Source organism: Pygocentrus nattereri, chromosome 4, assembly GCF_015220715.1.
Source record: "Pygocentrus nattereri isolate fPygNat1 chromosome 4, fPygNat1.pri, whole genome shotgun sequence".
Lineage (NCBI taxonomy): Eukaryota > Metazoa > Chordata > Actinopteri > Characiformes > Serrasalmidae > Pygocentrus > Pygocentrus nattereri.
In genome coordinates, this window is record NC_051214.1 from 40796414 (window position 1) to 40814174 (window position 17761).

Here is a 17761-nt window from a genome sequence, read left to right on the forward strand (position 1 = left end):
CAGAAAAGCTGACATTTTTCAAATTCAGGCATGAAAACTTATGAGCAGTGAAATTCAGAAACTAATCACCTGCAGCAGGGGTCCCTAGTAGAAAATGTTTATGATTTTAACCTGAAATTTTAGTGCAAATTGAGCTTAAAATAAGATAACTGTGGAATTATTTAGTTTACTGCGTTCAACAAGTATGCAAATACAAGTCATGCTCCAAAATTGTACCCTTCTCTAGGTAACTTATTTCTTAAAAATATGTTGTTAACATAAAAGGGTCAAAAAGTCTGCATGTACAATATTTGTCAAACGTCTCCTTTTGTGGTCAGACATAAGCTGATGGACGCTGCTCAATAGACACCAGTGAGATGAAGAGTTTGAAACGCTGTTGTCTGAACACCCTTATGACTCATAAATGCATATAAATTGGTGAGCCCGTTTCTTACTGAGAGGAATAGAAGATTTTCAAATATTTGGCATCATCTTCAAGCTAATTTTTTTTAAAGCAACCAAATCCAAATTCTATAATTACATTGGACAAGTATCTTACATAGACTGATAATTTGTTTCCTTTAGCGCTCTGTTTGGATAGGAGGAACAGCTCGGGGCCTGATTTGGAGAAGCCAGGGAATCTGCACATAGAAGATGAAGTTAACAGAGGAAAGACTGAATACTGGTCATCTCTAGCTGTTGGAAAATCATAACTAATCTATATCTTTAGTACAAATAAGAATAGCAGGTGAAAACAGCTGATTACTTGTTGAGGGCGATTTTCATGGAGGACCCATGCGCTCCTCCTCTAGTGATAGCCCCTCCCTCCCCTGTTTCTCCTTCAGTATAGCCCGATGACTTCCTCTCATCCCACTCGTCATCCCACTCATCATCTTCAGCACCTTAGAACACATTACACACGGGCTGTCAGACATGAATTACTCACATTAATGCACATTTAAACAATCAAACCCAGCTCAACAACAATAAAGTGAAGAACAATAAAAAGATAAGGCAGTCAAATCACAAACAACTATTTTCCTAACCAGTGTCCTATGCATCATGACACAAAAGCCCAGAAACACCGTTTCAGGTCCATAGGAGCTTAATGTCACTTCTGAGGCTAAAGAAATGCATGGGTTTGCATGCTCAGAATTCACTGGCTCCTCACTCAGTGCCAATAAAAAAAATGCCAGATCATTTAAAAATACCTCAAAATGGACAAAATGTCATATCACATTTTACTCAAAGATTTTACAAATCACATGCTTGTGAGTTTGTAGAACAGTTCAATCCATGCAGCATATTAAAGCTGTTATGCACACTCCAGGAAGAATCGTATACCTGTACTTGTGTAATCGATTAAGTACGGATATGGATAAATGTCTTTGGGGGAAGAGAAGAAAGATTACTTATTATTTAATGGAACCATAAAGTGTTTTTCATGTTCAACAACAATCAGCTCAGGCCTGTCTTATAACAGGAGGTTCACCTGCACAATCTATTGGTCAACTGATTTGAAGAGACAGGTCTTCGGCCATGCACTGCCCCTGCTATATGAGTGCAGATCTGACATTTTGAGCAATGTTTACTGCTTTTGAGTTATTAAAGTAACATGTTTAGGGTCTTTTGCTGCCCTGTGTAAAAATTATAATTTATTTTGGACATGGAAGAACATAAAACTTAGTTGTACAACCGTTTCGGTTTGTAGCTGCTGGCACTAACTAGCCTAGCAATGTCATCTAGAGCTAAATGAACTAGCTATACTGGTAATGAAATTAAATTGCTAATATCCAATATTAGCGTACTGTATTAATGCGAATGCAGTGATTTGGAGCAGCAGCACTCTAATCTGGTGTGCCTAAAATTTGTATCAGAGAACATAATGGCCAGCAGTACATCTTCATTCAACAGCTAATCTTACCCAATATACTTTTCCAAATGTGTGTATGTGTGTATGTATGTATGTATGTATGTATATATGTGGTATGTATATATATGTGTGTGTGTGTGTGTGTGTGTGTGTGTGTGTATATATGTATGTATTGTGTGTGTGTGTGTGTGTGTACATGCATACATACACACACACACACACACACACACACACACACACACACACACAATACATTCATACATACATGCATGCATATACACACACATACATACATACATACAGTTGTGTACAAAATAATAGTAGTCCAATATGACTAACCAGATTAATCACTGTTTATGGTATACATTTACCAGTTGGTGCAGTAGATTCTTAATACATTCTGAATAATTCAGTGGTGTGTTCAAAATAAGAAGGATGTTGCAGGCAGCAGATCGCTCTCCACGGCGTCTCCAGACTCTGTCACGTGTGTCACATGTGCTCAGTGTGAACCTGCTTTCATCTATGAAGAGCACAGGGCGCCAGTGGCGAATTTGCCAATCCTGGTGTTCTCTGGCAAAAGTCAAGCATCCTGCACGGTGTTGGGCTGTGAGCACAACCCCCATCTGTAGACGTCAGGCCCTCCTACCATCCTCATGGAGTCGGTTTCTAACCCTTTCCACCTGTTGTCTATTCCATTTGCACAACAGCATGTGAAATTGATTGTCAATCAGTGTTGCTTCCTAAGTGGACAGTTTGATTTCACAGAAGTTTGATTTACTTTGAGTTATATTGTGTTTTTTTAAGTGTTCCCTTTATTTTTTTGAGCAGTGTATATATATGTACATACATGCATACATACATACACACACACATAGGTATGTTTGTGCTAATAGAGAGAGAGAGAGAGAGAGAGAGAGAGAGAGAGAGAGAGAGAGAGAGAGAGAGAGAGAGAGAGAGAGAGTGAGAGAGTGAGAGAGTGAGTCCATTAATTAAAAGGACTATTGCAAACATTGCTCATAATGTTGACTATGCTGGTGCAATCCTCTCTGGCAATGCTGCACTCAGTACATGTTCAAGATCTGACAACTTTCATGTTGAGGACAGGTTGCTGCTCACTGAGTGTGTGTGGCTACAAGTCAGAAGACCAGTCACTCTGAATCATTTGACAAACAGTCGGTGCAGGTGCGTGACCTCTCATACCTGTCCCTGTGAAAATGTCTCAAAAGTCAGAAGCAAAAGAAAGTACACTGGCAAAAAAAGTAATACACATCAGAATGAGTGAAAATAGGCAGTAATTGTTTTAGAAAATTAAACTGCATTTAACTGTCATTATTTGTATTTGCAACATATGCTGGACTTGATACTTAACACTTAACAATATAGCCAATGTAACAATTTTTTTATTGGTAACCTAGAAAAAGTATAGAAATATTTCTTCTTCATTTTCATTTTTCCTCAACACAATCGGGCCAATTAAAACAATAGTTTGTACATTGGTTTTTTCACTAAACTGCTGCTTTAATTCTCTTTTAGTGTAGAATCACAGATGATAGCACTGAATGACTGCAGAGGGAAAGGTCTGTGGGTTTACCTGGGCCCTGGTAGGCCTGAGGATGACCATATGAAGTGGAACCCCAGGCATTGCTGCTGTTCTTGCCCGTCTCTGTGCCCTCTGGCTGGGCTGCCCAGTTGTTGGAGAAGCCTCCAGAGGCGTTGTTGTCAAACACTGCCCATGGATCATTACCATTACACTGTCAGAAAAAGAGGTGAATGGTGAAGGAGTATCAGTGAAGGAGTCACAAGGAGACTATAGTTCTGCTCTTCCATATTCAGTACTTCACAAGGTTGGATGTGAATCAATCACTAAAACAACAGTTCAGGCAAAATTTAAATGCACACAATTTTTCCTTAGTTGATCAGTCAGGACATGTTTAGTGACTGAAGTTTGCTTCTTTAGTTTTGAACAGGAGCTATGAGGAACACTAGCACTGTGCAGATCGTATGCTTAAACACTTGCCTCAGACCATGTAAAAACATTAACCCCTTAAAATCTAAAGCTTATTACATATTACGACTTATTACGTAGTAATTACAGGGACTATAATGCAAACTGTGACAGTTATGCTTACATTTTCAACTTTAACTTGCAATGGAAATCAATCACAAATTTTTTTTCTCCTAATAATTTTAGACAGTTTTTAATAGTCTGTACATCTTGAAATTTTAACACAATGCAAACAATAGAAAGATTATTGTCTGACATTGCAGTTTCAATTCTCAAAGATCCGTCCTTGTGTGCACTTTAGTAGGGTTTAGCTGCATCACTAAGTGTACAGTTGGGGGCAGGGTTCAAACAGAAAAGAGGTCTATAGAAAAGCATGGATGTGACTCTAAATGGACAGTATTGACGTTTGCGACATCGTCTTCTATTCAATATGAGGATTTCTATCTTTCTTTCTATAGCTTCCTGTGAGGCATTCAAAAGATATCCCACTCACATCGATAACTGACTTTAAAAACCTTCTGCCAAAACAAATCTTTTGTTAGTATGTATGTATCTGAATGTGCGCATGATGCCACACTCATACAGGCAGGCATCAGTAGCCTGTAGCCATGAGGGCACAAAGGGAATGGGCCAATTTCAACACAATGCAAGTTGAACATAAACACAAACAGCATGCAAAATACAAGAACAGCTTTCTTTCTCTGCGTTTCTTGTTAAATAACCAAAAGAAAACTACATGCCATGCACTGGGACCTTCACCATGCTGGGAGTTGTGTTTGTGTATATCAGTCCAAGAAGGCAATAACTGCTTTAAGGATAAAATAACAATATCAATTTTTCATAAAATGATCTGACATGAAATGGTGCATTGTAGAGAAAATTGCCAAATGGGATGTCTTTACAATGGTGGCAATAAGAACCAGGGATTGCAATGTTTTCAACACTAAATTATCAATTTTCTTGGTTGATAATGGTAAAGGAGTGGTAAAGCACTAAAAATATGTTTTTTCTGGGTGTGTACCACTCCACCATAAACGGATTTTAAAAAACACGTTAGGCCAAACCCATCCAAAATCTAGCATAAACCAATTTCCCAGGCATCAGTATGTTCATAACTACTTAATGTAATGACTTTCTGTGAAGTAGCTTCTGCAGCTATCTGGGTGCCCAAACTTATTGTTTTGGGTGGCTAAAGTGCAATGTTTGTGGTGGGCTGAGGGTCAAAAAGACAAAACCATATACAAATAAAGAATTCAAAAATGAGCTTCGAAAAAAAGTATATGATTATATATATATATATATATATATATTGTAAAGATGTATTTAATATAATGATCTGCTGGCCACATTATACATCACCATAGCCCACAGGCCACACTTTGGAAAGCCCGGTTTAGAGACATTAATCTGATTCCCATCTGATTCCCTGATTCCTATCACTACCGCTGTGCAAAATTTTGACGCTTCTTTAGAATGGCACATTTGACATCAAAACACACTGAATGATTTAGTTGATATCTTAGCAACTGAATTATGGAGAAAAAAAATGGAATTCGCAACAAAAATTGGACCAAGCTCTCTCATTTAGATCTGTAAACAATCCCTCTGTAAATACTAAAGGTAATAACTGATCTTGTTTTACATTGTTTTTCTTCAAACATGATGACAGAGATTGGTGTGAACAGTGATGGGATCATACTATAGAAAATGGTGCTGATCAGTCTGATTGCAGGTGATAAGCATGTATGTGTGCATTCTTAATTGAGTCACAGGCTCATCTGCTCCTGTGTCAGTGTGTGTAGTGCAGAGGATGGGAAGTGGGGGGGTGCTGGGGGCGGAGTGATGGCAGAATGGGATAAGGGGCCTTCATGCATGGCCCCGGGACCCGTCCTGCACTGTGGTTACCTCATCAGGGGAAGTCGGGGAGACAGGGGTGAGGGGGGTGTCAGGGCTTTCCACCTGAACTACATCCACCTTAAAGGAGAAATTTGACATCATCACAATGGGCCTGCAAGGAAAGGGTTAACCCTGCAACAGCCACTTAGAGATGAGGTCCGCGTGTCATTTTATAATTGGCATCATTTCCAAATAAGGACCCAATGTTTTCTTTCTGGGAAGAATTTTGCACCAAGCACGTAGACGTTTTGCCTGCAGAGCTGAAAAGACCACCGGATATATTTTAGGCCGAATGTAGGCCAAGATCGGTCCCACTACCAGAATTTTGTCTGTTATGCTCTCTTTTCTAACTGGATGTGGTGCATACACTTTCATGAACCTGCTCTTATTAGTATGTTATAAAACCTTTCCAAGCATTACAGAAATTTGTTTGGAACATTTAGTAGTTAGATAACGAGATATACTTCATCAACTCATATCACTTTGTAGCACCAATTTGACAATCACATTGTGTAAAGCCAATTGTCTGTGGCTGGTCAAAACTAGAAAAACAACCCAGGGTTCATCCGAATGCCACTGGCAAATTACAAAATGATGTCTTCAGAGGTCTATATGCTCAAAGTAACACAGCTGTGCATCAGTCATGCATTAATACAACTGTGCGTCAGTCATGCATCAAACTTAAATAGGCTATATGAAGGGTGACAAAGTAGGGTACTGTATAATGCATTGTTACAGTTTTACAACTTGTGACTAGAAACCAGTATGAAACATGCCAGTCCTGTTTGGCCCAAAACTTTTATCAGGTCACTACTGCTGCCAATACTGATCCAATATATCCACCCAGTGCACCTCTACTCCTACAGTCACATCCCATCTGATCTATATGGTTGCAAATACACTGGTACATTTTGTTTACATATTCTGAATATTTATATTTTATGCTTGTGGCCAGTAAAGTAACTGTGATAATCTGGTGGAATTAGTGGATATCCTGGTGGATTTCTACCCTGAACCTGTAAGACTCTTAAATTCCAATTAGACAACCACTGCAATGGCACTTCATGTCCACTTACTTATTTATTGCTGCTTTACTGAGTCAGTGCCTCCACTATATCATTCACACATGTCACTTTATACATTACCAGCATTTAGATGTACACCTCCTACCTGGTACTCATACTGCTGCGGTCCATGCTGCTGTTATTTGTCCACCCCTGTATTTGCACCTTCTATTTATTGTTTATGTTACTTGGGAGTTAACTGGACCATGAGTACAATGTTTCGTTCCACCTCATGTACCACATGTGATGTGAATGACAATAAAGCCTTATCTTATCTAAATTTAACCATAGCGTTTAAATCTTTTAGATGCGTGCTAAAGAAGATTAACTAGCAATGCTTTTGTGGAAGCAAACATCTGACAGTCTTAGACAGTCAAAAGCAATTTTTTTCCAATCCAATCCATATAAAAAAAAAAATTGTAAATTAGAACTAGGACAGATTAAGCATACCTAAAAGCTGATAAATCTGATAGCTGAGACGATGACAGCTATAATTTCTCATCATCAGTGACTCCAGTTCACTACAGTAACCTTAGCCTTTTCAAACGAATCACAGCTTCCATGGAAATGTCACAGACATATATATATATATATATATATACATACACACACACACACAAAATGCAGCTGCTTTCACTTCCGTATCAGAGACAGAACTTCAGAGAAGATATGGTCAACAACTTCTGCTATTACACCTCACTGTCCTTTCACGCAAGCAAAAGTCTAGATTCAGACAATTTCCTATATTTACATAAGACTAAGAAACAACTAAAGGAAGATCAATGGCTTTAATTGGTTATCATACAGCCTCACTGTCAGAAGTTGTTTCTCCAAATATGGTCATTTTACAGGACAAAAGTGGTTCTAATCACTTTTAATGTAAGTTAATATAAATATAATTTTGGATCATTTCCATTGGTTCATTCATAAAACGATGATGATATATGAGCTATTTAAAGGATATTGGTCACAATCACATTATTTCACACATTTAAAATGAATTTATATACTAAACTGTTTGCTCTTAATGAGTGATCATTTTACTGAATGTGTTTAAAAAAAACAATCAGGCAATTCCACATGTTGTAAGTGTTTGTTAGTGCATGATCTGTGTATATCACAGGCTCTCTATACTCCCATTACTGTTATGACTTTATGGTTTGAACTTTGAAATAAATTGTAATCCTATCATAGTTACATATTGGCAAAGGGACTGAACTACAACATGAATCTATGAAATGAGAAAAGCATGTGTTTGAAGGGCTTTGTGTTCCTTTTGAGATGCCTTAAGATGTGGTGTTTTTAAAACATAAGCCAAATACAGTTTTAAAGTTATAAAACTGAGAATTCTACTGAGAATTCTATATCTACAGAATTATACAGCATTAAGTGGCACAGTGTAATCAACTGAAGCAATATGTGCTAAAATTCATTTTAAGATCTTAACATGAAAATGCAAGAATATTCCCAGTCACAATTACAACCAGCACTGTACAGCTTTAAAATGATACTGGTTTAATTTTTAAGGTACTTGTATCACAGTGAAACTCTTACTATAAAGTGATATTATCTGAAGCACCATCTGTTAAACCAGGCCATAAAATTTGTACTTTAGATGACCAATTTAAAAAAGATGACTACTTTCACAGTAAGAGCCTTGCACTAACACTCAATTTACCTTTACGATGCCTCCTCCCAACACAACTTTTTATAAAAACATTTATGCATATATATATATATATATATAAAGAAGAATCTAAAAGCTGTGAGATAATCATATTCATAGCATGAAATTAACAGTGTTCTAGTATATGGTTCTAATATGTAAATAATCTTAAATGGGACATTCACCCTTATGCTTTTACAGACATTAGTAGATTTGCTGATTTAATGTGTCCAAATCGATAAATTCATCAATTCACGGAACATCTCTAGGAAGCATCTTAAGAGACTGCAACAGAGAAAAGGAGCACTGTTCAAAATGACGACATGCTGGCAAGTGGTTTGTCACACAGTCTGTCTTGCATGTCCTGACTGCTTCCTCCAGCAAGCACAGCAAGTCAAACCAAGTTCTTTGTTTACTGTTAAACAGGGTCTACTGAAGTAATCTCTCAAAATATCATCACAAAGGCAAAGCAGCTCCCACTCGCTCATAGCTGCATTATAATTACAGTCCAGTTTCGTCCCCTGTGAGAACTGAAGATAAAAGTTTGCCTGGCCAAATGACGTTTTGTTGATTCTCTAAGGGAAAATAAGTGAACACATCCTCTAAAGAGAACACACATCTGCACATTTTAAGACACAATTACTGTTTATTTGCTGAATTTAACATATGGAAAAAAAAAAACAGAAAATGTGACCTGTAAAAGAGTTACGGCACAATGTTAAATGTTTTATTTTTTTCTAGTTTGTTAAACTTGTTCGTTAAAAGCTTCAGGAAATGCCATATTAAAGTTTGCTCTTTGTAGTGAATTTGTTAAATCATTTAGAAATTCAACAAAACATATTATTTGACTTTTGAACATGACTATATATCCAATCATTATCCCCAGATGCTGCTACATATGCTTTCTTTTTTTCCCTCCAATTTTCCCTCAATTTAGTAAGAACCGAGTCTATCTACTAGCAAGGTCTGCCCCAATCAAATGCTAATTCCAAGCTGGAGGATGAAGACTAGTATGAGCTCTCCACAGAGGCCCATGCTTGCTAGCACATGCTAAGTGATAGTGGAAGAAGGAGGGCCTTCCTACCCACCAAGAGAGACTGACGACTACTAGCACTGTCGCGAATAGAACTCATAATCCCCTAAAAATTCCAGTGATTTTAATAAATGTCTAGTAACAACTACTGGCCACCCCTGCTTCCTGTCACTATCGATGTAAAGAAATCAATGTTGGTCAGTTTCCCTACAATGAACAATCAAACCATTCTGAATGACCGTGTTCTCAACAACTGAATTATGCAGGAATTTTGTAAAACTGATGGAATTCCCCTTTAAGCTGGCAGCATTTCAAAGAATAAAATATCTAAGCAGAACTGAACCGTCGAGCACACCGTTATGAATATAGGTCAGGGGGGAGTCCGGGGGAGGCTGCACAACAAAACACAGCGTTTAGGAGTTTTGTTAAGTTGCTGCGCCACACCGCACCAGACAAACTAAAACCGGCGTTGTTTCAGCCAAAAAGAGGCAACTTTGCTTCGAAGCATATATAGTTATTCTATTTGTTTTTCTTTGACTTCTTTTTTCTTAATATTTGTTAAAAGTCTGAATCTGTCTGATTGGTTTTTAATATGCCCGTTTGACCACAGCTAGTTTAAGTATCTGCATATTTCAGAGTAAGGAGTTTCGCAGGCTGGATTTGGTATCTCCATTCCTCTTCTGCTGACTCACTTCCTGCAGAAAGCTGAAGAGTGAACAGTGGGCGAGAGATGGCCTGAGTGCTGGTCAAAGACAGGAAAAAATGACCACATTCCAGTGTCTTGAAGAGAAGGTCGTTCTGGTTTCATTGGTCTGCAGTGAAGACCAAGCTGGAGGACGGAGGGCTGTATTTAAAGGGAAGAGGGAAGGGAGAGATGCGACTGCTCACCTGACTTTGCGTGTTGCTGGCTGGGGCTGGAGCTGGGGTCGGGACATGAGTGTCAAAGAAGGACAGGTCAAGGGGGGGCACACTTCCTCCTCCTGATGAAGGCTGGGGCTTATTAAGCTGTGGAGAGACAAACACTAAAATGCCTAAACAATATATTCAGCATATCCTTTGGTGATTATATCAGGCAGTATTAAGTAAAAACTAATTAAGTAAGTAATTTTATATGTAATTTCTGTCTGCTCTATCTGTAGTGTATGGTTGATCACCATGGACAGTAATTTCAATGCATCTCCTGCTGTATGTAAACACAGCCAAACCACCTACTGTCTTCTATTATTGCATCAAAACTTCCTGTAATTGATCATATGCTGATCAAACATAAGACAGAAATTAGGATAAAAACTCTGGAAGCTCATGGATTAATTCATATCAGCAAAATCCCCAACAATAACACAGCATGGTCTATAAGTTGTTTATATCACGTTATAATAAACTGATTTGACTTATTAAAGGCTCAGTAATGGTCTCATGTGGTTAGTAAATATCATCACAGTCAAAGTAACAAACATGTAACATGCAGCCAGACAGTCAAGCTCTAGCTCAATATATATGTTATAATTTATACATGTTATAACATGATGATCTAACAAAACTACTAACAATGCTGAGAAGCCCCACCCCAGTGATTACTACTATTTATTTATTATATTGGTCAGTAAAGCATGTGTGATATTATTGGTGTATGGTTATTTTGAGACCACATAAAATGATATAGACCAATATTATCAGTTATTTTCGGCTACCTAAAATCACTATTGGTGCCAAATTCATACCACCTGGAACCCAATTTACACAGTATGCCTTTAACAAAACTCTAAATAAAAATTTTTATTTCTGCAAAATTAAATCAGTAAGATGTAAACAAAGTCACTCTGAGTGCTCTGATGATCATAGTAGATGTGATGGGAACCAGATGTCTGAAGAGTTTAATGTCTCTAAAAGCTCTTTCAACAAAAGCTAGTATATAAAATGGTTATGCCTGATGCCTGAGACGCTGTTGTCTCAGCAATAAGTCACGGGAGGGCAAGCGTTACTGAGATTTTATCACTTAAAAAAAAAATTAAAAAAACAGAGCTCTGCCTTGTGTCGTGCCTAAAATCCCCTTCCCCGTGAGAAAACTGCAGTGACGCACAGTTTTGAGTGGTTTACTGCTTTTATAACGAGACAGACAACGATTTGTAAATACTACACAACTTTTTTTCAGTAAATAATTTATTATTATCATTATTATTATTATTATTAATAATAATAATAATAATAATAATAATAGACAAAGAGAAGTATTCCACCAAGAAATGTTGTTCCTTTAGAGCAGATGTGTCCAATCTTGTCTGCAAAGGCCTGGTGTGGCAACCATGAATCGATAAATGCTGTGGAGATCGTTTGGTCTCGCTTTACTGTACATTGCAATAATTTAATGAACTTTTAAACTTTGTCAACTAATAATGAATTTATAATAACTATGTTTAATGCAAAAACCTTCACTTTATAAGAACTTTTTGGTGACCAAGGCCCAATCCCTTAGCCCTCTGTTTTGTGTGTTCATGTCTAGGGTTAGGGGTGACACTCAAAAACAAAGGGTAGGGGTAAAACGATGAAACGTGATTTTGCCCAAATTGCTACCACAAGTCCTCCAGGCTTCTTATACTGGGGGTGAATCTCAAAATGCTCCCTGCTCCCTACACAGTGCACTATGTAGAAATTTAAATACTGGCTCCAGCACCCCAACAGTGCATAATGTAGTTAAGAAATAGTCATTCAGCCACACCCACAGTGGACAAACAGGGCACTATTTGGCTGCTATTTGATATTTTTCCTGTGTTTGATGCTTCTTAAGGCAGATCAGACTAAAACACAGAAATTTGAAGCATGGGAGTCTTACAAGTGATATTCTTTAGACTTTCATACTGCCATTTTACAGTCAATCATATAGTGAGTATTTTAATTCAAGCCTGTAATATTCATCATGAGGCTTTTTTTTTGCATGTTAACTATTTTTTAGCCTGTTACTCAGATGACCAGCATAGTTATAATAATTGTTGTCCCCTTAGTTTAAATTTAAGCAGGTTCTTGCTTCATCAGTACACTCAGTGGTCCATGCAAAAAGCACTAGAGTAAAAAATTATTCAGCTAACAGCACCATGATTTTTTTTTGTGCAGGAATAAAGAGTTCAGTTGTTGGTCATAGGCATGCTTATATTGAGCATTTTACAACAGCCTTGAATGCTGCTCAGCCAATCAGATTTCAGGACTGGAACTATTTCATAATCATCGATTTTGAGATAAGCTTTTGTCCTAAAATGGTGGAGATGTACATGCAGGCATACAAAAAACAGTCCCCAAAGAAAACTTGCTTATTCAGATTTGCCACTACTTTACTACCATCAACATTACACAAAAACTAAGAAGACCTGTGTAGATTTTCTGGTGGTTTGAATGGCAAATAAAACATCTATATTTATTTTGTAGATATTAAGACCCCTGGTTTCTTATCACTACTATAAAGAAATCCAAGCCACTGAACCACTTCACATCAAACCACTCTGAATGACTTTGTTTGCATGCCAGCAAAAAGTTGAATTGGTTGAATTACGCTGAAATTTTGGAAAAAAAAATAAATAAAATTCTGAAAAAGCTGTGGAATTCCCCTTTAAGATGTTTTTCCCCAACTCACCAATGACTGTCTACAGAGGCGATCTGTGAAAGGAAGCCCCAGTGAAACAGCTGAAGGTAGAATGTACTTGTAGAGAAGTGTACACATGTAGTCATTGTTTGGCTGGTGGAGATGTGTGGTGAAGGCTGTGTGTGCAGCTGTGAGAGACAGTGAGCAGGAGCCAAGCTTCCACAGCTAGCATCGAGCACAAACAGCCTTCATGGCTCCACTTTGTATTTACACTGAGACTGAGCTGTTTACCAAGTTTTCATCTGCTCGTCCTCACCAAAAAGACATCGCAGCCTTCCCTACAGCATTTAGCTTAAAAAAACAACACCTACAGACAGGAGCAGACACAAAGCAGAATGCCTTTAAAATTACAGTCTGACCTGACAGGCATACAAATCACTACACTACCCATCAAACATTTAAGGAACATTTGGAACATTTTCTAAGTGCCTTTAATAAAAATAAGCATGTTTTGTCAGCTGTGACTCTACTTGAAAAAATTAAAATGATAAACAACGTTTTCTTATTTTTGGGTATACAATGACACCTGGATGAGTAATTAAACATAAAATTGAATGATTTAATTGATACTAAACTGAATTTAAGTTTATAGGTTTAAGAATAAACACAGACCCTGCCACAGTTGTTGCTTACCAATGGCATCTCAGCTGAGTGAAAGTGTGAAAAACTTGTGATGTTATGGTGAAATAACAGCACAGTTAGAACGCCTATCAACCAATCAGCTTGCATGGCCGGAACTGTTGTATGAAAATAGTTTATTAATGGTTATAACCCTTTTTTGGCTTTGGTTCACATCCTTACAGTTAACAAAGGAATGGTTAAATTAACAGATTCAACAGTTAAAAATAATAGTTATTTTTTCTAATGATAATATTAAGAAAAAAAAATTATACATTTCTGTAATGAAAAACATATGTTGACATTCTTTGGGGATGAGGATTAGGGTTCACAGTAAAATGAACCAAATCATATGAGAAGTGTTCATCTGCATGATACTTATGACGCTTAAATATTTATGGATGTGTTTAAGGAAGTTTCAGGAGAATGACCTGATAATGTCAGTTTCAGCTTGTGCTTTTAACAATAGTTTGGGAAACAAAACTTTTATATTATTCTTTTGACAAAACTTGCTTTTCAGACCAAGGAGGACACTTTGATGAACACAAAGGTGAAAGCTGTAGCTAAATATACCCCAACATGTGATTTCAGTTATATTGAAGATGCTTAGTTAAAGCTATTTTTGCAAGTTAACAGAAGCTTATAATTCTGGAATGTCCCTTTACTTTGTAATAAAAATCTTTTTCAAACACCAAAGTAAATCATAAAATAATAATGTCAATAACACCTTCTGACACTTCAACTTGTGATGCTCCATTGGCAAAACTAAGGCTAAATGTTGTTTGTCTTCATTTCTACAAGCCTTTTTTTTCCTATTCAACCTTAACTGGGCAGCAGTTACATTCTGGGAACTGTACAGGTACTTGAGCCTAATTGCTGCACCTTTTAAGATGGAACAGGAATTTAAAATGACGTCAACTCCAGCTTCACTTGATTCCTTAAGTCATTTGTCCTGTACTCTCATGCCGCATACCAACAGACACTATAGCCACGCTTCAGTGCCAGCTGATCTACAGCTTACCACTGTGGTCTTGTCTGATGCATCTGACCTGAATCAGGTGACTTCTTAGGCGGAAGCATGGCAATCGCTCTGGTATCCATTCCTATGTGTCAACTGACAAAAATCAAAGGCCTCTTTTTCACTGCAGGGCCAAAAGGACACATGGAGTGCAACTGTTCCACTGGCATTTCTGAACGGACAACATTTGACAGGGAATGCTTAAAAACTGGGTTCGGCATGGCTTTCTCGGCACAATTAGCTAATTGTATTCAGGGTCACATTTGGTGGGATGACATACCGCCACCATCTTGTGTTATTTCAAACCTGAAGTTCAGTTCGCTCACACAGACGCCAGTCAAATAGCAGCAGTGCACGGCTTTTAAATGCACCACTCAACAAATGCCAAAGCTTCAATCTAACACCAATTAGACACCAATGTCTAAATGTTAAACAGTACTAACCAAAAGAGAGTAACTGGTTAGCATTAGCTTAGTATGCTAAAACAAGTTTAAATGATCATGGTAATGTTAGGAAGCAAAGTCGAGTGAATAATGTTAGAGGGAATAAAAGCTGAACTCAAACTTGCCCTGTGGTGTCTGGAGCTGTAGCCTCCTAGCTAAAATAAAGCTCAGCTAACACCCCAGAACTGGTTCGTTTTGACTAACTGGTGCTCTGCTTTCACAAGTATAGACAACAAAATCTTATAACAGCAGGAGCTCAAATCTGTTCTGCAGGGCTTTAAGCTGTAGCCTGTTAGCTTAAGCTAACCTGAGCACACTGAGACTCCCACCACAGTACAGGCTTGGTTCCAGCGAAATGATCCATAAGAATATAGGATAAAGACTCATGTCTAAGAGCATACTTGACATGACATAGATAATAACAGCATTTGTTCTTTGGTGCTTTGAGCTGAACCTTGCTGGCCTACGCTAATGCTAACATAGTAAGCCGGGAGCCCAGCAACTGCTTTGTACAATCCACCTCAGTACAGGTGTGGTTTCAGTAACATGATTTTCAAATACCACCTGGCTTGGAGGATAAAGAATGTGACACCGCGCCGAGAGACTGGTGTAAGAGTGACAGACAGAATCAAACATGTTGTGATGGGTGGCGTGTGTGAGTAGCAATTGGCCTGTTAACAGTTAGCCAATCTCTTGTGTAGTTTTCTCCAGTATTTCCCAGTTCTGAAAAAAAAAGTGTGTCTGTATCAGCGTGCGGAATGTCACTGTACAGCCCTGAAAACGACCTGAATCTTAAATGGAAGCCAAAGTTTACTATTTCACATGCAATGGACTAGACGGCAGGAGGTGATCGAGGACCCTCTACTTTTTTATCTTTATTTAAAAGATGGCTGAAACATCTCTGACTCGACCACTTAGCTAAACAGGATAACGTTGATGTGGTTCATACTGTATGTCGAGTTTTGTGTGCTTATTTGTGGCATAGAGGAACAACTATTATTACAACTTCAACGGAATAAACAGTATACCACCCATTTCCCCTATACACTCTCTAAAACGGGTCTTTTTTGATTCATGCACTTGTTCAGTGTTATGAAGTGAAATAATTTCCATGACATACTGCCATGAAAAACACAATGTGATGTAATATATCACAACATGCTGTCATATGACCACCCCTAACTGATTGGCACCCAGAAGACAACTTATACAAGTATCCAAAAACACAAAGTATTTTTATTCTCTTTCCTGATTACGCTGCACCATCAAAGTGATGTTTTCCATTCCATGACCACTTTATCTTCCTTTCAGATCTCAGTGAAAGATAAAAGTAAGAGATTTAAGACAGTTGAACTAAATAATTAAGGCATGTACTGAATGGTAGCAAAGTAGGCTAATGTTTGACATTGACACAGTTTCATTGTGAAGCATCAATAACCATTTTACCCGCTTCAAAAGGGCCAGGCAACATATGGGTATTCTATGTACATAGTAATCAAAAATCAATCTTTTTAGATGTACCCATATGTATTGTAATAAAGTTTAAATATTCAGTAACATACTGAAACTATGAATTCTTTAAGATTTATGACGTTTCAACCACAATTAAACTTGTGTGTTTCAACATACATACACATATCTTTATAAACCACTCGTGCACCCAGGCACACATGCCAACTACAGATTGCACCGGTTTAATACCTAGTATGAAATAAACCCAGCCTGAAATATGACAGAACAACTTGAAGTGCAACATAAAGAAAAGTAAAATAGGTCACATAACAACAGTAGCCTCATGTAACTTATCCCGGACATAAGAACGAGTAATTAGCCAAGTGTCACACTAAAATTACAATCCCTTTATTTCAAGCAGCCTACTCTGATAAACCTTTAAATTCAGACATTCATGCATTTGGCAAACACTCTTATCTAGAATGACGGCACAGCGGCAGAGCATCCTAGACGCCGCACTGAAGTGGCACGGTTTTTAGAGAATAGACCTGTCACCTTTTTTCATGCAGCAAAATGCCATGAAAACAATTTACATCACATTTGTCATCAGTTAACTACCTCTTCACAAACTCGCTGTTTTCACGCTAAAAGACACGTAACACAAACGAAAAAAAGATAGGCTAGTAACAGTACACTGCCTTTCATACTACACACTCTTTAAATTCAATACATACATGTTACATAACAGATTATTTCTGTGGTCTTAATACAGCCTTATTTTTATGTTGTAACAACAGAATGCTGAGTGGGACATGGAGAAATTGAACAGTGTTTGCAAGAGCCAGTGTGCATACCTTCATTAAAAACAATGGTTCTGAAATTCTGAATACTGTGCAACTGGATGCATCCGGGGTGTAGCTGCATTCAGACTCTCACTCAAGGACGCTTTGATAAAGAGTGGAGGACAGTCTGCTGCATTGAGGACAGCATCGTTACCCACTACACTACACAAACCACAAGTCAGTGCTTGTTTTAAAACCTAGAAACTCACGCACCCAAAACAAGAAATGCTAAATTTCCTTT

General features: G+C 37.8%; 1 protein-coding gene across 2 annotated transcripts in view; it reads right to left on the reverse strand.

Annotated features, from left to right (window-relative positions):
• Positions 1 to 17761, reverse strand: part of snx9b (sorting nexin 9b) — a 37428-nt gene that overhangs the window by 14928 nt on the left and 4739 nt on the right. The window contains exons 4-8 of one of the 2 annotated variants that reach the window (XM_017692529.2): positions 10405 to 10521; positions 5763 to 5831; positions 3444 to 3603; positions 746 to 881; positions 539 to 620 (exon numbers count right to left, since the gene is read on the reverse strand). In XM_017692529.2, the coding sequence (XP_017548018.1) occupies positions 539 to 620; positions 746 to 881; positions 3444 to 3603; positions 5763 to 5831; positions 10405 to 10521 (564 nt within the window). The remainder of the gene's footprint in view (positions 1 to 538; positions 621 to 745; positions 882 to 3443; positions 3604 to 5762; positions 5832 to 10404; positions 10522 to 17761) is intronic. The other variant, XM_017692531.2, reaches the window with a different exon arrangement.